The sequence below is a fragment of the Anarhichas minor genome, unplaced genomic scaffold, assembly GCF_050575085.1.
Source record: "Anarhichas minor isolate MPS153535 unplaced genomic scaffold, ASM5057508v1 ptg000073l, whole genome shotgun sequence".
NCBI classification, from domain to species: Eukaryota; Metazoa; Chordata; class Actinopteri; order Perciformes; family Anarhichadidae; genus Anarhichas; species Anarhichas minor.
The window spans coordinates 63345-85228 of record NW_027466519.1 but is presented as its reverse complement, the minus strand read 5'-3'; the positions used below and the strand labels follow the sequence as shown (position 1 = coordinate 85228).

The 21884-nt window shown below is 44.3% G+C and overlaps 1 protein-coding gene across 3 annotated transcripts in view; it reads right to left on the bottom strand.

Annotated features, from left to right (window-relative positions):
- Positions 1–21678, bottom strand: part of sh2d3ca (SH2 domain containing 3Ca) — a 46443-nt gene extending 24765 nt beyond the window's left edge. For 2 of the 3 annotated variants that reach the window (XM_076079683.1, XM_076079681.1), the window contains exons 1-4: positions 21579–21678; positions 20639–20920; positions 20056–20512; positions 16496–16535 (exon numbers count right to left, since the gene is read on the bottom strand). In XM_076079683.1, coding sequence (XP_075935798.1) covers positions 16496–16535; positions 20056–20512; positions 20639–20920; positions 21579–21597 — 798 coding nt within the window. In that variant the 5' untranslated portion in view covers positions 21598–21678. Of the gene's footprint in view, positions 1–8738; positions 9358–16495; positions 16536–20055; positions 20513–20638; positions 20921–21578 lie in introns of those variants that run through there. The other variant, XM_076079682.1, reaches the window with a different exon arrangement.
- Positions 21679–21884: the final 206 nt, after the last annotated feature.

Sequence of the window (21884 nt, the reverse complement as noted above, 5' to 3'; positions counted from 1 at the left end):
GAAGTATTATGGGTATATGATGATATAGAAATGAGGAACAGTTTGATCCCATAGGGCGGCCACGGCTGCTAATCAATCAGTTTTATCTCCCTATTACCAGCATGCATACGCACACACACACACACAAACACACAACCTTCCTCGTCACCCTTGATCATGCAGACCGTTTGAAAGAAGCACGCCCTAGAGCCGTGCTGCCATTGGCCAGCAATGATGTCATCTCTTCCTGGAGGTTGAGAAGCGAGCTGAACAATTGGCTGGCTGAGGCAGACAGTGGGAGTGCGCCGCTGAGGTATCAATTCCATTCATACAGAGGCAGCAAAGGAGCGTGTGTGTGTGCGTGCATGCGTGCGTGCGTGCGTCCACTCCCCACAGAGGCATACAGGCAGAGCTATTAAGGCCGTGTCCATCATTCAGAGACACAGACAGTACCTGCTGGGATGCTCCCTAATGGACGCTCTCTCTGTTACACACACACACACACGCGCACACACATTGGAATTTTGCTCAAATGCACACTATCAAATATGCAAGTAATCAAGCATGCACACACACACTCTCGCACACAAAAACTGATGGGGGTTGGGAGGGTTGAGATGGGTGTTGTCTCCCTGTTGTTACCGGGCTGTTGTCATGGCAATGACGATGGAGCTTTCACTGCTAGCTGGGACTTTGCAACAAACAACACACACACACACACATTTTCATTGATGCACATGCACCTTTTGAGAGCAGCCTTGCCCTTGCAACTGCTTTGAAGCAACAGAAAAAATTGAAGAAAAAAATAAAATCAGAAAAGGACTCGCTTTCAGTGTGTGTGTGTGTGTGTGTGTGAAGGTGTGATTGTAAACACTCCCATGGGAGACACTAGAGTCGTTCCTCTAAGAGAAGCTCGAGGGAAATTAGCCTGTTAGAAAGTGCTGCGCGTTCACTCTCCTTCTCTTCTCCTTACATTTTTAACACTCCCCTCCCCCTCTTACCACCCACACCTCCCACTCCACACCCAAACACCCCTTCTTTTAGAGTATGATGTCACTCGCGGGCTTGTAATTGCCAGCATAGCTGTTGAGATTTGATCCAAGACTTCACGAGTGAACACAAGATTCAAACCAGCACCGAATCTCATTTAAACATGCTGTAGTTGAGAGTTTATATGAAAAATTCAACATGCGCACTATAGATAGATACAGGTCCAGATACGGCGCACCGAAAGCCATTTCCCCCAACCATGAAAATGCGATTTGAGATGTCCCGATACAGAAAATAATTGCCTTGCTGGAGGATGTTCTTTGCCTGTGCCTTGTCCATTACTCTCATATCTGGGCACTTCTATTGCTCACTTGTTACATAGAGGAAACCTAATAACTGATATCCACTGTTCCGTCTCTCTGCTTGAACCTAATCACTTTTACTGAAACCGTGCTTATGTATATGCATGATTTATATGTGTTGGAGCTCACGATCTGTGTCCACGCTGCATGGATTCTATCTTCAGAATCTAATTTGAATTAGATCCAACAAAGCGATCACATTTCAGTCAATTAAATCGGTTTAATCTGTATCTGATTCACATCAACACCCCGATCTGCTTCATTAATAACCAATTCATGTTATCAGTATCTTTAGCAAATTTAGACTCTATCTGCCAAATCTCTACAAGTGAGCACCTTGTGTTTAACTTGTGTATCTGCAGTGGTGCTGGAACAATTAGTCAGTTACTGAACCGACAGAAAATGAATTGACATTTTTGATAATCGTTTAATCGCTTAAGCTGTTTGATAAGGACAAATGCGAGTGAAATGCAAACAGTTTGACACCTTAAAGAGTAAACAATCCATACAATCTGTCGACCCATGATTGAATACATGTGTAGGCATGTACATGTAGTGTGTCTGTGTGTGTGTATCATACGAGAGTGTGTTCACTGTCGTTCTCAGCTGCTTTATGCAAATCACCAAGAGACTCTCTAACAGCCCCAAGTCTTTTCTTTAAGGAAAATGATGCGTTAAAAACTCCGCAGAGGTCCAGGGCCCCTTTGTTACCCAAACACACTCCACCTAGTGGGATTTATTAGAGATTAAAACAGAGCAACAGCGGCACGGAAAGCTGTGAAACCTTAGCCTAAAGAAACGGACTCTGCACTGAATATTCAGCCTACATGAACAAATGAATAGTTTCCTTTCAACAATAATAATAATAATAATAATAAGGTAGTACAAACAACTTCAAAAACTTAAATGACTAGATTTGTTGTTTTTAATTAATTCGGACAACGGGCATTCGTATAGCTGTAGCTAAATTAAAATGACGCTTACATCAGGACCGTCTTCATGTCTGAGCAGGTGCTATACTTCCAGATTGCATCCATTATGTATCATTTCAAACCAGAAGGCTCTACTTTTTGTTCCCAACAATGGGCATTAAAAGCACGAGAGCACAACTCCCCGTGCGACAAACAGCTTTTTGGTTTCATTTGGGAGAACTGAGCCTGTAAAGCTGCGGCCGGCCGACCTTTCGTCCGAGGTCAGGTAAGGTCAAAGATGAGGAGAGCAAACAATTGCCAAACCTCCCGCTCCGAATCCCTTCAGTATGCCACCCTCCCTCTCAGCTGTGGCGTTCCCAGCATATGTGAGCGTGGTGTGTCTGTGTGTGGATCCACAGGCATGTGTGATTTCTTCAGCGAGAGACTAGTGGAGAGACTTCAGAGGATTGATCGATATACACACACACACAGTTCAGCCCTCCTTGTTTGCTTGTAAAACTAACAGACACTTGACTTCATTCACTTTAAAACTCCACATTAGAATTTGTGAGTGAATGCAGCAGTAAGAGATGACAGAGTGAGAAGTGAGAGGATAACATTATTAGTCTTGTTCTCAATGGTGAGCAAAGTGGATGCAATACATACTGTGCTAATGGGCTATCAACCTACGTTCAATGTGAAATTACACCTTTATGTGCACAGCTACCGAGAGCTCTTTTACCGTTTCATCATCTATTTCTCTTCATCTAAAAAGGAGCGTCTACACTTTGCAGCATTCATTGCTCCATTTAAGTCCACGAACAATCAGCGTTCGATCGTAACCATCAGTGTGCTGCGATGGTTGCTGTTAATTAGCATGTCTTACCCAGCCCTCAGATTAAATGATGCTTAAATAAATTGTAGAAACGCAAAAAAAAATAAAAAATGTTGAAAAGTTATGAGTTTCTATAGAGGCAAAGGCAGTAAAAGATAAAAGGAGCAAAATGTAAATATTCACCAAAGTAATTACTTTCAGCCCTGCACCTTAACCGTTGAGAGAGAAGAAGATAATTATAACGCTGAGGGCCATTTCCATCTCTAACCTGCAGGCAGGAATAATCGTTCTCCTCCACCAGCCTCTGCTTAAAGGAGCCTAGTCTAAGATTAAATGCACAGCAGCACTCGCCATACGTTCCTGTTCCTATGCTATTGTATTTTAAAGCGTTCCTCCATCATGTCACGAGCGAGAGCAGACGATTACATGAAGCACTGAGCTGGAAAAATCTGTGATCCTGGCCTGCAGCTAAAAGCCATGATATGAAGAGGCAATTGTTTTGCATTTTTACTTGTTTGAACGGTGAGCACATTTAGCACTTGAGTTTGCTGAACCATACAGAGCCCCGAAGACACATTTCTACCAGACAGCCCGGCCACATTGATTTAAATGACAGTACTTAAAACTCGTTTACTGAAGCCATCCCCCGATTGCTCTTATAGGTCTGACGACTGATCTGATATAGAGCAGATATATTAATGTTTGACATTTGATCTTTTATAGGAATCAAAGTACTCCTTCTACCTTTTAGAGTAAGCTGCCTTATAGGGACCTGCAGCTGAAGGACCACTTCACTCTCGGTGTTTTCTCTGACCTGCCAGGCCAAGATGAAGATTAAAAGAGAGCCTGCGCACAATGAATCAGGCGGACGAATCACTGCTGAAGAATGAGATAGCAGCGGACTCTTTAGCGTGCTGTTAAAGCTAACGCAACACTTCCTGTATAGCTGCCTCACAGGAAGAGCCTGCAAGCGAAAGCCAATAGTAGCCTTCTTAAGTGAGGTCGAGGTGGACAGTTGGGCATAAAAAAAAAAGACTCTGGTGGTTCGCATCGCGTCTCCAACTTTCTTTAAACCATGACCCAAATCATTCTGTCACTAGCACCCAAACCCTAACCACTGACCACTGGCAGAAAACGTTCATATGAATTGTTGTTGTGCGTTATCTAGGGCACAAACAATGTTTTCCTGCTGATAGGAGCACCAGACCAGAAGATGCTCAAATGGGTCACTTGGGAAGGCAATGACAAACAAAGTATTCTGGTGTTTACGTATGAGGACTTGTTGTAGTGTTAGTTAAATCGCCAAATCAAAGAAAGGTTGCAGGTGTCATAGAAACTTGTAGCAGTTAATCTGAAGAATTGTTGATCGATTACTCCGGCTTAAGCTAATCCTTCTCTTCAGCTAATGCAAGAAACAAACCAAAGAAGAGCGGAGAAATATGAACAACATCACAGAATGGTCTGGAGCTCCACACACACACACACACACACACACACACACACATGAAAAAACCCACATACATAGCTGACACAAAGACAGACACACACACACACACACACACGTTCCTCATTACTGCCAAAAACATCACAGTGCTCTAATGAGGATATGGACTCTGGGATAAGGCAATTTAAGCACACACATGCAGGCATGCGCGAGCACGTGCTCACACATACACACATGCGCACACACACACACACACAGCTGCCCTTCACACTATGAGCCTGAGGGTGTGACAGGCAGGCACGCCAAAAGAGGATTTGTGGTGAAAAGCTTTGGGGAGGAGGGCGAGAGGGAGAGCGAGATAGGAGTGGGGAAGAGGGGATTACATGGTGAATATTTCAATGCTAAAACAGACCAATTGGCTTGGGCTCCCTTTCTGGCTTGGACACACACACACACACACACACACACACACACACACACACACATAAAGGACTTAGCAGGGCCGTATCTTCTACAGCTAGCTTAGCACTGACTAGAGAGCGAATGGGGTGATGAATAAAGCTAATAAAAAAAACACTGGGCCCCCCCGGGGATCTGACCCATAAGCTGATTCCTGGTTAACCTGCTGTGAGTGACTGACTGACTGGACCGAAACCAACCAAGCTCTCCCATTCAGTTCAAGACTGTGACATCATCTGGAAGTAGATGTGACCATCTTGCACGGGAGGAGAATGTATGAAACCGTGTTTTTGTTACTGTAAAACAAATAACATCACAGAGTGTGAACTGTGTAGAGGTATATATTATGTAGAGGAGGTGCTAAGGACATGCAGCCAACGGTACCAGTTCAATTTCTTTTTATCACACTGCGACCTTCTCTCAGGGATAAAGCATAGATGAGACATACAGAAGGGACATCGAGGCAATAAAGCTTGCCAGTTTAATATGAATGATATATTTGTTGCAGGATTTCTTGAGAAAATCCTACTGGATGCAATAAATGGAGCTCTACGATGATCTAACGTGTTTAAATAACTACAGCTGAACATTTTCAGGTGTTATCTAAAAAAAAAAAGTGTGAATTTATCAGTGTTATTTTTCAACATTTAAAAATTTGATTCACAAAGATCAAGCCGGGTAAAAATCTGAATTTCGCAGTATAGTTTGCAAAGGCCAACACCCTGTGATTTGACTTACTGAGATGGACTCTGGTGCATAATCAGCAGCTATTTTGCATTTACTTCTCATTTGTCTCTTCACGTTCTGTAACCAGAAGCTGTGCTTGTCACAAGAGTCCTTCATTAGCAGTAAACTAAGGTGATCAGGATGCTCTTGCAGCAGGAAACACAAAAAAGGTTTGTACGCACAGTCACAATCAGTATAAACAAAACGGTTGGCTTTATGGTCTACTTTATTGTCATATTTTAGCCTTACATTATTCCACAGTACGTGGCATAAACACCATGTGGTGCTGGATCGCTGAGGATCCACACTTGGTTAACAGTGTAGGGGGGGACTGGATGGCGGAGAGGTGCCGTGTTGCGAGGTTGGAGGTCGACAGCAGCGTTCCAGATACAGTCGGGCTGCAGGAACGCTAAAGGACAGAGGGGCCGGCTGCTGGCTGGCACGACGGCTGCAACATGCTGGTCAGGTCAACAGGGAGGGAGGACAGAGACAGAGTCGAGGGGGGGAGAGAGCGAGAGCGCGAGAGAGAGAGAGGCTCGCAGAAAAGAAAGGATTAACTTCAAAAACAATTTAAGTAGAGGGGGCAGTTCTGTGTATTTGTGTGTCCATGCATATGTCAATGTATTTGTGTGTGTGTGTGTGTGTGTGTGTGTGTGTGTGTGTGTGTGTGTGTGTGTGTGTGTGTCTTTTCTCTGGCAGCTCATGGGGGTTTTAACGTTTTAAAGCTGCGGGAGTCCAGCGGAAAGTGACATTGTCCCAGTTACATCGATGCGCTGGAAGCACTGGGTATATTACAATGAGCTGCATGTCTGTATTGTGTGTGTGTGTGTGTGTGTCCATAGTTAGCATACTGCAGTCTAGACCAGGGGGATCAAGTGTAATCTCTCTCCACTGATACAGCTGATGAATTGTCCACTGTCTCTGGATCAACATCATCTCTGCATGTTACTTGTGTAACAGTGCAGCGTTCTAAATCAATTCAGTTATAATACCTTTTGTTTTACGGTATTTGACCCATTTCTTCCGACTGCGATTATGCTTTAGAAAATCAACAGTGAAGTATGAACATGACAACGTTGTTTATTTTGAGTTTAAAAAGGGAAAAAATATAACGGTTAAAATAACAGCGGTGGATGCTGTGGTTACTGACCACTAATGATCCCTCACGAAGCAGCGGCCTGCCTGAACAAGACAATCTGCAGTCATTAGGGGAGCGCTTTTTTTTTTTTTGGCGCTTTTTTTGAGGAGTAAATGATAAGAAGAACAAGACCACTGTGCATGTTCACAATTTCACACACCAGCCAGGCAGCGAGTAATCTTTCTGTATCAGATCAAAGACCATCACACTTTGCAGGTGTCTGAGAGGAAAAAGTAGGAGTGTAAACGTCATCACAAATGGGTTACCCTCCCCGGGGGGCAAGGAAACAGCATCTACATGACATTGAAATGCACAGAAGAAGTAATGATTAAAGCATCACTTCTCTGGCTTGCAGACACTGTTTGGGTTACATGACACCCAGCGTTGTGCTTGACAGGCTATGTTTAATTAGGTTGGATTGGGGAATCAATACGGGTCTACAGGAAAAAATTTGCACCGTTTGTAAACAAACCCAAGTTTCAGGGAATGAAGTAATTATTTATTTTACCATAGAAAGACTCCCACTTAACTCTAACCATTCAGCGACCGCTAATTAACTTACCCCCCGCCCACACACACACACACACACACACACACGTACCCCTTCCACAACCACCACTTTGCAGGCACCCCACGACAGATTGAATTAAAATAACCTAATTACTCTGAGCTTTGAAACACTTCACTCTAAACAAAAGCGGATGCCTCCAAAACCTTGAAAGAAGAGACTCTCTCTCTCTCTCTCTTTTTTTAGGACAGACATTTGTTTTTAGAACAATAAAACAACTGAAGAAATCCAGCATGAAGACACCGACTGCCTCAGCTAGTTGTCGGGTGGGACACGCCAACACCCAACATGAGGATTACTGCCCTGAAACGCAGTTAAACCACACACACAAACTCGCCTGCTGCTTCCCCGTTTAAAGTGAAGCCATAATTATAACAACACAGTCGGCTACAAACAACGTGGCAGGGAGAGGAGAAGAAAAGAGAAGCTTGTACAACCACTTCAGTCCAGCACTGATTCACAACCCTCGGCAATAACACACTTTGGTTCTTCATAGTCTACCATTATCTCATCTATTAACCAATTATCTTTAAGTATTCTCCTTCTTTTGTCACTGCGCTCGCTCTGAAGAGTCTCACATTTGGTAATGTTCTACAACCTTTGAGCTTTGCAAACCAAACCATGGCAGAAACCAACAGGACAGAGCGTCAAATATCAAGCATAACAGACACAGCGGCATACTGTACACACAAGTATACGCGTACGAAACAGACTGAAGGTGTCATTTTGTCCCTGGAATAAGGTCAGATATTAGGTTTCAGACATGAAGCCAGAATTAGACCAAAGCAAAACTGATATGCTTCACCCTACTGTACCCTTCAGACACACACACACACACACTTTCTCTTCCTCTCACACACACAAACACACAAATCACAAATACATATTCCCTCTCTCTTTTTCCCACCCTTTAGTCCCAGACCCCACGTCCTCCCTCACCATTCCCCTCTATCTCTCTCTCCACGCCGCGCTTTCACACAGTCCATCCGACACCCAAGTACTGTACAGCAATCTATGATATCATCAGTCTGCCAGCTATAGCAGGCAGGCTGACATCACCGGCTGCCGGGACAGGAGGGGAGCCAACGGCGAGCACACCTCCCGCGAAGACGCACACAAGCACAAACACACACACACACGTGCGCATAGACAAATGTGCCAAATATAAGGAAACTTGGATGGTAAATCGAATCCGGACACACACATATGCCTGGTATTGACATACTGGGTACTGTGAGCACTTTGTTACACACCAGGAAGCACAGGCTCACTGCTTCTGCATCACAACACATGCAAACAAATAGAGACACATAGATGCTCACTCACCTGCACCTGTATGAAGGACCCCCGGTAGAAGCAGCATGCTGCAGCCGACAGGGCACTCCACAGACTACACCTCTCCGTCATGGTGGGTGCACACCTTTCCTCTGCTACCTTTCTCCTCTTTTTTGTTTGTTTTTGTTACCTCTGCTTTACCTCCCGTTCTTCTTCTGTTCTCCGTCTCCTGTCCCTTCCTTTATCTCCACCCCACCCAGGGTGTCCGATCTAAACCCCAGCTCCTGGGCTAAGCCTGTCCCACCCCTGCCTGCCTCCTCGCCTGCCTCTCTGCCTGGCTACCAGCCCCTGAACATAGTGCAACCACTACAGAACCGGGCTACAAGCTACACAGCTAACGCCACAGCACTTGCAGGCAGCTGCTGGTGACCACATCAGCTAAAAGCCACGAGCGAGCCGCTAACAGCTGGTACTGATGACAGCTAGATATATACAGCTCCTGACATCTCCACTGCTCTTGCCCTGCGCTCACGCTCTCGCTGCTCTCCCTCTCGCTGCACTTGCTGCACTTCACGCGGCTGCTAGGGATTACCTCATTGCTTGCTGATGAAAGAAGTGTGGGTGGGGGGAGGGCGGACCAGTGAGAGAGAGGGAGAGAGAGGGTGGGAGGGATGGATGGATGGATGGAGGGAGGGGGGGGGGGGGGTGTATGCTAGCAGGCACAAGCAGAGAGGAGTGCTGTCGAATTGCAGGCAGAAAGCCCCACCTACCCACCCACCCCCCCCCCCAACGACCCCGCTCAAGAGCTGAGACAATGCTGACACGGGGTGGGGTGGAGGGGGTTGAGGGGGTTGGGGGAGGGGGGGGATGAACTGGGTAAAACAAGGATAAAGTGGGAAAGGATGGGAGGAGAAAAAGAAAGATAATCAAAAGATGAGCTGATGAATGAAGAAGATGCGGGTAGAAGGAGAGAAAGTAGGAGGAGTGCAGCCTCCCAAAGGAATCTAACCTTTCTTTTGCCATGAAAGGAACCCAGCAGGGGTGCCCCCACCCTACCATACACACACACACACACACACACACACACACACACACTTGAATACAAATGAATACCCTTTATGCATTTCAACACACACACACACACACCACTATATATTAGTAGAGGTGGCAGGAGCTACAGAACTTTTGGTTCCTGTTGTGATATAATGTTGATAGTTATCCCTCTGTGTGAGTGTATGTATGTGTGTGTGTGAGAGAGAGAGAGAGAGAGAGAGAGAGAGAGAGAGAATGTGTGTGTGTGTGTGTGTGCACACAGCAGAATATAATGACGTGTCTCTAAAAAGCCATGCAGACTGCAGCTAGACAACTCATTATAGGCTGAAACACACAGGCAGGTGTTTCAAGGATAACACGGTGTGATTTTCACCGGCCCATTTCACATACAGACACACACACACACACACACACACACACACACACAGGCACACATACCGGCAGGGAGATGTCGGAAGGGGTGGGGCGCTGTCTCCAGAGGCCTGAGTGAGTGACATCATTGAGGACGCCTCACCATGGCAACACTGCCAGAGTACTTGACAGCATCCAAAATTCTGACACTGCATTTAGTTGGGTCTGCACCACTGCAGGGAAGCATAACGCAAGAGAGGGACACAGCCCGAGGAGGAGAGGAATATGCAACATACCAACCAGGTGATAAAAATAAATAATACAGTATGCTCCTCCTTTTTCTCTCCTTTTCTTACTTTGCCTTTGAGGTCATCTCAACAACACACGCACACACAGCATGAGAGGATGCCAGTAATCACTCTGCTAATCTGCCTCTTGAATGCATGCTAGTGGGTCACAGGCAGAGAGAAAAGGCCGACATATAAGGAGCTACAAGACACAGGATGGATTCATTAACTGCAGCGACTCCTCTTAATGTAATCTCAAACCATCCAGCGCTGGATTAGACCGATTACACAGCAGGGACACACATAATCTCATCAGAGGGGCCCTGTGCTTTCCTTCCCTCAATCCTTCGTAATACCTTGCCAAAACCATCAAAACATACAGCATGTTACATCTGGCACACACACGCAACTTAAAATACATGCTATAGGGAGGGGGAAAAAACATGTGACAATATGATGGATGCAGAGTTTAAAGCATTGATAGTCTGCTTTGAGTTTAGCATTAAAATTGGCAATGTTAGCGGTCTAATTCCCACTCAGACAGGCCATAATGAAAATGTATTACACTGTAAGGTCCATTAGCTAAAAGCCACTCCACAAAATTAGACTTTCATGAAACATATACTTTTTATATCACACCTCCTAAATCTATTGATCAAGTGTTTTGATTTGAAGCGAAAACAATCCTGCTAAAATGAGCATATCCTCTTGTTGATTTGAGACAAATACGTTCTGAATGCTCCAGCTTGTGTTCCCACATGTCGGTCTGCATCCTCAGATGAATGTAAGCCAAACATATCAAAGATATCAAACGGTTGCTTTGGGAGCTGAAACATTAAAGCAAAGTAACAGATTTACAGAGATACCGTGTTCTCTGGAAATATTGGATACACTAAAGGGCAGATATTCAGGCGTGTCAGTCACTTGCTTTTTTTTTTTACTTACTTTTCTCCAGCAGCTAAGAAGAACTATGTCTCGAATTGAGCTGACAAGTGACTGAATGTATTCAAATACCAATACTATAAATCTATTACAGATGTGGTCGATTCACAATTTTCAAATGTCTGAATCCCTTAACTTAGTATACAATACAATGACACGTATCCAGCAGTGCGACCAACCAGTCCATACTGTGTACTAATCAAGACAAACATAACAGACGAAAGTGAACATAAGAAAGTAAAGATCACCAATATTTTAAAAGACTTTCTACCATCAAGCTAGAGCCCTCAATGCTCCATTTCCTTTAAGATGTTTTAAATCTATTAGACGGAACGCTCCACAGACAGGCTGAAAGAAAGATGATGGTAACTTCACCTTATTTTGTGCCTTTGGGAAGACTAAAGAGAGTCTCATTCTTACTTTACTGCCGTGTTCACTTCATTACGCTGAACTGTCTGTCACGTTCTTTTCCTTTCTTTGCTTCATCCTCACTTTGTTTCCACTGTTGCTTCCCTTTAAATCCTTTTGTCTATCTTCCTTTCATTCTCCGCATTCACACCTGTCAGAAAACGTCTGTACAGGTACTCTTTCCACCATTTTCTTTACTTTTACTCTTACCGTTATCCATTCATTGAACCTGTCCTTTCTCTTTTCAGCATTCCCTCAACTCCCTCTCTCTATGCTCCATCGAATCCAGCCTTTCCCCAACCCTTCTTATCACCGTGCTCCTCCCCTCATCTCTCCCCCCTCCTTATCCCGACCTCTCATCACTAGCCGAGCCTCCTCCTTCAAGCTTCCACCACTCTCTGATCTTTGTCTTTCCTTCGCTTCTCTCCTCTTGTCCTTCCCTTCTCCTCCATGGTCATCCCTCCACCTTCCCCTCCTTCCACACAGCTATCTGTACATCTCCTCCCCTGCTTGGAGGCGGTCTTCAGTTAAATATTAATTAGTGAGCCCCATCCCGCAGGCTGATAGGGAGCACAATGGAGAATCCCTGCATGTGCCTGCAAGCCTCCCACTAATGAAAGGAGTGTGTGAGCGTGTGTGTGTGAGAGAGAGAGACACACACAGAGAGATTGAAAGAGAGAGAACATAGACAGCGAGAGAGTGTGAGTGTGTGTGTAAGAGTAAAATGTGTGTAGGTGCATGTGTGTGAGAGATGAAAAGAGACACACCGAGGGCAGATCAAGATTACATGTGCACACACATCATTATGTGTGTCTATGTGTTTGCACACGTGCGTCTCTAAAACAAAGGCCCGGGCTCCGTTGGGGGTTAGCGGGGTGCAGCTAATGATCTGTGTGTGTCCGATTGTCATCAGTTTTTCACGAGGTGGACCCCATTCACCAACTGGTTAATCCGTATCGAACCACCAGATGTGTGTTTCAAAGGCCGTTTGAAACATCAGCCCGCGATAATGATGCAGCGAGAGAGAGAGAGAGAGAGAGAGAGAGAGAGAGAGAGAGAGAGAGGGGGGGGGGGGGGGGGGGGCCTGGTGGAAAACGCTGGGACTTTTGTAGAAAAAAAAATATGAATTTAGGTGTGAAATAGCGCAATTAAAAATCAGCTGTCCTGCTTTAATCGCATTGAAATGACTTAGCCTTACACAAATGTGTTGCTGTAGCAACTAGACACATCTTGAGCGTGAATAAAGCAGTGTGTAATACTGTTTTAGAGAGATCAATGTGACATTATTCTGTGAGACGTGTGCTGCTTCGTGGCATGGGTGTGCTGACCTTGAATGGGATGGACAAAATAACAGGAAGACTTGAGAATAACATGGTCCTTCAGTCAATATCACAGCTTTTGTTCGGAGGCTCTGAAGTGTTGATTCAACTCGAGAAATACTCATCGTTTCTGATTGTGTGCTTGGGCCTTTTTGTTAATACAGTATTTATATTTTGCATGCGGTCGAAGGGTTTTTGAGACTTTTCTCTTTATCACATCACATCGTCTTTTACCGTTTTATGACTGGAATACCAGGAGGTCAGACAGCAGCCACTTTATTGTAAATCATAACGACAAAGGCAATTAGACAATGAGCCATTTGAAGTGAAAACCAATTAGCAAAGTGTTGCTGATAGTCAGCATTTTTTGGCCACACTAGTGTGGCTCGAGGGATGGCGATGGCAGTCGGTCGGTCTGTAAGTCACTCTGGTCCAGATTGAAATATCGCAACAACCTGAATCCTCTCGGGCCATCAGCAGGTCAAAGTCTTCCCCTATCCAGTGAAATTATCTCACCGTTTACTACAGGAAATCGATTGCCACAAGATTTGTTACAGACATTCATGGTTCCCAGAGGATGAATCCAAAAGCCAACATAAGGATGATGTTCTAATTAGCAAATGTTCGCATACCAACGCAATCAGATCAGATGACAAACATGGCAAACATTACCTGCTAGGATTGTCATTATTGTTATTATTATATATTATATTGTTATTATTCACTGCAGGGTATTGTACTGTATGGCATTTTAAGGTATTTCTGTTATTTTGTCAAAGTCAAATGTGACAGATGACTATGTTCCATAATGGCACTGTTGTCTTTTTGTCTTTGGTGACCTAAATAAACAGATGCATGCAAACAATCGAGACGTCAACACGGTGTATGTACTGTACATGTGTGTCTGGGTCTTTGTCAGTCTGGCTGCACGGTGAAGGAATGGTAACTGGAGACTTTCCAGGGGTGTGTTACCGACGGCCAGCCCTGACGGTTTACACCCCCTCTCATTTACAGAGGCGCCACATTAATTCATCTGCTGTAATAGTGACACGCACGCATATATGCACCCACACGCACCCACAGGGCACTGCCTTTAATTTAAGGCTGCGCAGACACACATACAGATTTAGAAAATTCAAACCATTCGCATAATCAAACATGCAGTATACAGATACACAGCTGAGCCCATTCACACTCAACAGCAGTGTGACTCTTGTGCCAGACGCATGTTAATAAAGCACATATGATCCAAACCCATTCCACCCCCCCCCCCCCCCCCCCCTCCTGCCCCTCCTGCCCCTCCCTTCAGAGTAGCACCAAACCACTTAATAGGACGGAAGACAAAGCAGGGCTGGGCTGCAGACAAAAACAAACGCACACAGTCACAGAGCCACACACATACACACCATCCAAAAACAACCTCACACTTAAACTGAGACTGAACATTTTTTATTTCGTTACTTAATGACTCAGTGTCGTCAGGCCTGTTTTATCGCCAACCTCAGCCTTTTTAAAACAGATTTTTACATCTTACACTAAAAGTAATAAAAACAAAAACAGCAGATATTGCTTGACCAGCCGTGCGTCAACATGAACAATTGATGACGATAGATATTTTATGATAAAACCTAAAAGATAAATAACTTGTCCTGAATGCTTCGGGGCTTTTCTTACTGATTTCTTATTTTCTTTGAGCATACTGACATCAGATCAGTTTGTCTCTCTCTCCGTCTCACCTTGTGTTGTTTTCATTTCATGCATGTGTGGGTGTGTGTGAGAGAGTAAATAAGTGTACGTGCACCGGGGGAGAGTCACTGGCCCGGTCTTTTCCGTTATAACAGGGAACACTGAGGCCAACTCCTGATTTAAACATCAGTTGTCATAAATGTTTCAGGGGAAGTGGAAGGAGATGGAGGGATTGCTGGCAGCTTTCAGGGAGTGGGGCGGTGGGTGGTGGTGGCGGGGGGAGGGTGTTATGGTGTTTGAGAGCAAGGACATACAAGGAAATAGGAAACAAATTTGGGTGATAAAACATGTGTGAGGATTCGAAAAAAGGTTGGGGCTTAAGGCAGAAAACGGTGATCCTACTTCCCCTCTGACATGTCATCTAATATCACATGCATGAAACATTATAAAATGAATGTTAAAAGCAGTCACACGTCAAGCTTATTTAAAATTGAAAAACTTCAGAATCAAAAAAAGTCCAGTGTTTTCTTTGTGTCATCATGAAGCTAGCACTAATGGTATTCAGTACTAGATACAAGGTGTCCTATATTATAAGTAGACCCACAGTGTTTTACAGTGGAGGTGGGTCACCTCGCCTGAAATCAAGACCGCTTCACTGACATCATAAAAAATGAATACACCTTTATGAAATAAAACATTTAAGAGCAGAGGCAGTACTTCGGACAGAGTTGGTCAGACCTTCATCTTCTAAGTAAATTGATGAATACAACAGTGAACACCTCTATGCAATTTATAAAAAGGTTTTTTTTGGAGCTATAAAAGCTTTCAGTTAACATCAGTTCTGTTCATAAACACAGCAGTAAAACAAGCCTATTACTTCTCATTTAGAAGAACTCTTGGAGGTTTACATGCTGCTGTTCCGCGGTGTGGTGGGGTTTAACTATGTGTTGTGATCAGAGGAAGTTGGATATATTTGTTTGACAAAATGAATACAGGTCGGGGTCATAGGAGACGGCTTTTACCACTTGCCTGTGATAGAAAATCAATAGAAAAACTGATCCAGCTCAACACTTCACTTCCCCTCTCTCTTTTTCATCCTTCATTCCTTCCTTGAGCTTCACTTTCATGACTCTCACCTCCCACTTTTGCTCTCAGTTTGAAATCCAATATCTGTTTTTAATGTGTGTTTGTGGTATACAGGATGCATGAATCCCTATCACCCATCTCCAAGGTCATGAAACAGCTTCCCGTGCTCTCTGATCCACGAGGAGTTCACATCTCCAGCGTACTGCCCCACCTACTGGCTGCAGCACAGACTGCTCGCTGTAGCCGCACATGAGCGCTGCCTCGCTCCAGATTCAATTAGCTAAATGGCAGACTGAATCTGGCTAAATGCAGAGTGAGCCTGCTGAAATGAGCGTATAACTGTTGAAGACTTAAGGGCTAATAATCAGCCACAATTACATCTGAGAGCGCACATTAAAGAAAATCTAATTCAATACTGTGGGAGTGAGGAGGAAATTGAAACTGAATTGCTGTTGGAGGCTGAAAGAAATACGACTCATATCTACTGGCATCTCAGGCATTACATGTGTCTGCATGTGTGTCACTGATAGAGAACAGGCCTTGTCTCATGGCGCGAGAAAGATTTATGTGGGAAAATATTCAATTACACACACACACACACACATCTGTACGATCATACCACATAGACTGAAGAGGACAAGACAAGGGCAGAGACACCTTGACTGAGCAGACTTACCTGCACATATTTCACCTGGCTCTCTGCTGGCTCCATGTGGCTGAAGAAAAACAGACGAAGAAAAACAAACGGGAAATGTTAGGCAACGTGATAAGAGAAAAGAAAATTTCTGACAGATTGTGTGATACACACAGGTTCACACATGTCTGTGTTTGATATGGTCTTGTAACAGGTGCAGTGCATGTTATCCCCGTATTCCCATGACCCACTTCTGCAGCGGCCTCTCCAGTGAGTACAATATTGTTGCAGGCCAGCTTCGTGGAGAACGGGCAGATAACAAACCCCACCGAGCATCTAAGGTTGCCAAATATGGAGCTGGCCTCTCAAATCTCGCAGGCGCAATAACTCACACGTTTACACTCATGATGCATCCGGATCATGTGTCAGAACCCCGCTGCACTGGAGTCTAGGGAGCCATGCTGTGGGTACTTTGTGATACGGAGCGAGCGCGAGCTAAAGGGGTAATTACACTCGCAGACAAGTTTTAAGATCAATCGCTCAGCGCAGCTCAAAACTGCACGATGGGTCTCAAAGGGCCCAGAGCAAAGCCGTGTTACACATGACCACAGAGAGGCCAGATCAAAGGGTCCCATCATGGCGGTGGGCTTGGGAATGTTAATAGGTCCCATGACAGAGGAGCTCTACATTCCCTTCATAAACTGTCCTGTGCCTAAATTTATAAAAAATAGTTGTACAAATGTACAATATTTTCCCTCCATCATTTGCACTGGCAATAACATCAACATGTATCCAGAGAAGATTGTGAGCTGTAAATAGAAAAAACATACCAATCATGCATCAGGCTTTGAAAACAAACAACACCCCAAACCTAGATTACACAAAGGCCATCTAGCTCCATACAGTAGAGCTGGTCAAGCAGCGGCGGTTCAAACACTTACGGACATAACTTGTGTTCATACTTTGAAATGATAGAAAATGATTTAAACCATTGTTGCAAATCAGATTTGGATTAATAATAAGCATTTCAGATGCAGAACCCCACTTCTCCACATAATCCTTTGCAAATCCCCTTGCAGTTATTTGATTACTGCGGTAAGGCGATCTTTATTTCGTTTCTAAATAATTGATCAAACAAACAAAAAAAGCCCAGCAATCAATTAGTTTACTAAAGGGGCGATGTGAAACACGTTCATGCTTGATGTAATTGAATTTATCACACATAATACGTGCTTGATATTATTTACTTTATAAACTTGAAGCTGATATATTATTTGACTTTTATTTACTTAATATTGAAACTCTTTTGCAATCCTACTACGGTCTACTCTGTGCAGGCAGCAGCCACATCCGACTCAAGCATGTACAGAGGTTGTCATATGTTGTAAACTGTAAAGCCTGACACAAACTTGTGATGTTGTGCTATATAATTCAAATTCAATTGAAATTGGCTTTGACTAAGGCTGCAATTAATAAATATTTTCATGATGAACAAATTTGCAGGTTATTTTCTTGATTAATCAATGAACAGTTTAGTCTATTAAATGTCATAAAGAAGTGAAACATGTTCATCGCAATGTCAGAGAATTAAAAGTAATGTATTGAAATAGTATGTGTTATCTGACCGGAGGTCCACTACCAAAAGATGTGAGTTTAATGTCACACATGACAGCGAAAAGCATCAAATCCTCACATTTGAGATACTGAAACCGGTGAATGTTTGGCATTTTTGCTTGAAAACAGACTGAAATGATTGATCTGGTGCTGATGAAGTTTCTGTTGAACGATTAATCCAGTAATCGACTAATGGTGGGGGATCTCCCTGTTCATCCAATTCTATAATTGGGGCCCAACAAAGGAGTTCACGTGCACAGGCAAAACATGCACAATTCATAATGATGCCAGCTGAACAGACTATCCCAGAGACATCAAGACAGCCAAATCTAACCAGTAACTGACACTGTCTGAGAATAAAGTAATAAGGTTTTCCAGAAGAAGAAAAAAGCAGACCGAGTCAGGCATGGGAGAGCTGCAGGAGAGGGACTTGGACAGCAGGCTGAGAGACGGAAGGACAAGAAATATCTCTGATGTGACCTCCACCGTACAGCCGTATTTCCCACGGTTCCTGGGCTGAACTAATGGGCTGATGCTGCACGCTCGCACGTGCATGCTCCATGTATACCAGCACAACTGCAGCCACGCATGCATGCACACACACACACACACACACACGCACGCGCGCGCGCAGACCGCGGTGTAAATCCCACTGTAACACGATACACGCACGCACTCTGCTGTCATGCGTGGGATTTTGGAGACCTCGGCATGTCATGGTGAAAGCAGCGAGAAAAAGGGAATGTGCTCTGCTGAGAGGAGGAGTTACACGACTTTTTATTCTCTCATCAAACTCTCCAATAAAGTTCTGAGTTTGTTGATGAATCCACTTCAGCGTCATAATAACGCACACAATGAGCTGCGCTCAAAGAAAGCTCGTTCGTGTCTCCTGTAACAAATCAATGTGAAATAAAAAAAACAACATCAGATCAACAGTGCGGCAGCTTTGCAGCAGCATCGGATCAATACAAGGAATCAATATCACTTGCTGCCTTTAAAAAGTGAAGTAATGAATCCTGTTATGGTCTCACCTCACGCCCATCGCCTGAGGCAAGTCCTGTTCACAGCCAAGTTAACACGAACTGTGAACTGTCCAACTTCGCCAGTGGGTCCACGCGCAGGTAAAAGAAACAAACCGCTTTGCGCCCCCTGGCATACGCACAGAGCATGGACGGAATAAAAATGTGCTGAGGCTCCCCTTCTGACCCACAGTTCCTTCACTCTCACGGCAATGTGACTGTATTGTGTGGTAATGTTACTTAACATATTACTTTAGGGACATGCAACATGTACAGTGGCCTATATGCTTGAGTTAATATGCCAAAAATAACAATGTTAAAATGCTTCATTACAAGTAAAAGCCCTTAATTGAAAGTACAGTATTCTCAGCAAAATCTACTCAGTTAAAATAAAAAGTACTGTTTCTGCAGAGCAAATGGCCTCTGGTACTTATATATGATCAAGCTTTATTCATTTGACCAGCTTTTTGTAAGGGGTCACAAGCTAATTGGCTGGGAAACACCGGTTTATTCTTGAACACAGTGTTGTATTTTTTTAAAATGATGGCAAGTAACATACAATGGAAATATGAAACTGTAGTTCAGTAAAGAACTTGAGTACTTGTTTCCAGCCCTGACTTTGACACACCCTCCTCAAGACAGGGCCTCTAGATGAGGTAGCAATACAGGAGCCACCTTAAGACCTCTATCAGGTCTGTTAATACAGCGCTTTAGTGCAAACCAGCTGACACACCTCTTTTCCCAGTTTCCCACATTGGAAATATAACACATAGCTTACAAAGGGTTCATAGATTCATTAGTGACTCAAGTGTAGACTTTCTTTTTTCTGACCTTTGCTTAGTTTTATTAAAACTTTCCTGAGCCAGATAATAGCCAACCAGTAACTGTTCCTCCTTCAATGACTTTATTGTCCAAGAAGAACAACAGGAAGGTAAATGAGCTGTTGGCATAAGAAAGAAAGATAATCACCTGTAAATGCAGTCAGAATTTGGGTTTCCTTCCGTCACATCTCTGCTCTCTGCCTCCACCTTTGGGTCCGGTGCAGGCCCGGAGTCTAACTCATCCTTTTCATGTGTCTGATCATCTCCCCGGCTGAGTGGAGGTGACAAAGTCTCCTTAGGGTTCACGTTCTGCTTGTCACAAGTCTCTGGTTGGAGTGCAGCTGTTGAGCCACCAGATGGCGACATGGCAGAGATGGTGTTTGTGACACCAGTTCCACCTGTAGGTTCAGGCTGGGTCTGGGGATCAGTGAGGGAGCCTTTGGAGAGCCCAGTGTCAGCTTTAGCTCCAGCTTCATCTCCAGACACTTTGGATGAGGCTGCTGTGGACCTTCCGGGCACCCAGTCTTGGTCCCCCGCAGTTCGCTGGCTTTGACTTCTGCCGATGCTGCTCTTGTCTTTACTCTTCTTATTGCTGCTGGGGCCTCCTAGAGAAATCAGAAATGGACGTCTTAGTATTCTCACAGGGATTGTTGTCCTGTTTCTCAAAAAAGGCGTTTGCCAGCCTGAAAGAGTTATCCCGTAAGTGTTGTTCGTAACTTCTGCCGCCTTACCTTTCTTGTCTTTCATCCTCTTCAGAAGCCGTGGCAGCGTACCCATGTGTGTGTAGCTCTCACTGGAGCGGACGTAGCTGGCAGTGCGAGGACGCATGGTGCCCATGTCGTCCATCGTCTCGACAACTGGATCCAGGAGTGACAGTGCAGTGGCCCCGCCGCAGTCAGTGCCATCTCCAGGCACACATCCGGCTCCAGACTTGGAAGGAGAGGACTTGGACTCCGATTTCTCGGTGGAACGGCGGAAAGAGAGGTTGGTGAGGCTACCAAACCACTTGAAGCCTTGAGACGGGAACAGTTAGAAAAGAAGAGGAAATGCTCATAATGTGGCAACAAATCATATATTGAGATAAGGCGATACACAAATTGTGTCGTCTAAAGCAGTAATAACAAGCACATACTAATTCAACATTCTCAGAAAATCTGATTATTTTGCACTAAAGTTGTCAATTAAAGCAATCTATGAATGCAGCTTCAATAATAACACAAAATGTCTCTGCTCAGTTGTTTCAGCAAAATTCCCCTTTGCAGAGCTAGTGTTTTGATTGTGTTGCTGTACAGATGAGATGTAGAGGCAGTCAACCATTTACTACCATGAAGTGGGACGTGTATGCGGATGGATGCATAAGGTCCTGCTTGGTTGTCCCTGTGTGTCGACATCAGCAGTCATGCACATGTTTTGTTATTTATATAAAGGCCTGCTTTTACAAAGCTGTAAATAATTCAATAATCATATAGTGCATATAAATTAAACATAATAAACTGAAAGCCAAAGCAGGTCCAACATCTCTTCATTTCTGTACACGTCTTCCTTTCTCAATAGAAATCATTTTAGCTGCAAATTGATTTTTGCATGTCATCATTATCGCCAAAATGTTACAAAACTGATATGACATATGACACACACACACACACACACATTCACACACACAATACTCACTTAGTTTCCGTATGCTCATGATGTGACTGCAGTGTGAGTATAAGATCGGCTGCAGGTGGTTGACAGATGGACCATCTGAGAGGAGCTGCAGAACAACAGAGAAAATAAACCCAGATAGGGGAGGATAACTTGTTGAGGCGGAGAAACCTTAGTACAGACCGCAGTTCCTCCCTGCGAACTGTTTTGCATGTGTGACGGAGACAAAACTGAGAGATGAGAGGCAGCGACAGGGGCAGGGCAGACCGTGACACTTCCTGTGTGAAGCTGAAACGACCAATGGCAAGAGGAAATGAAAAGATGAGATGA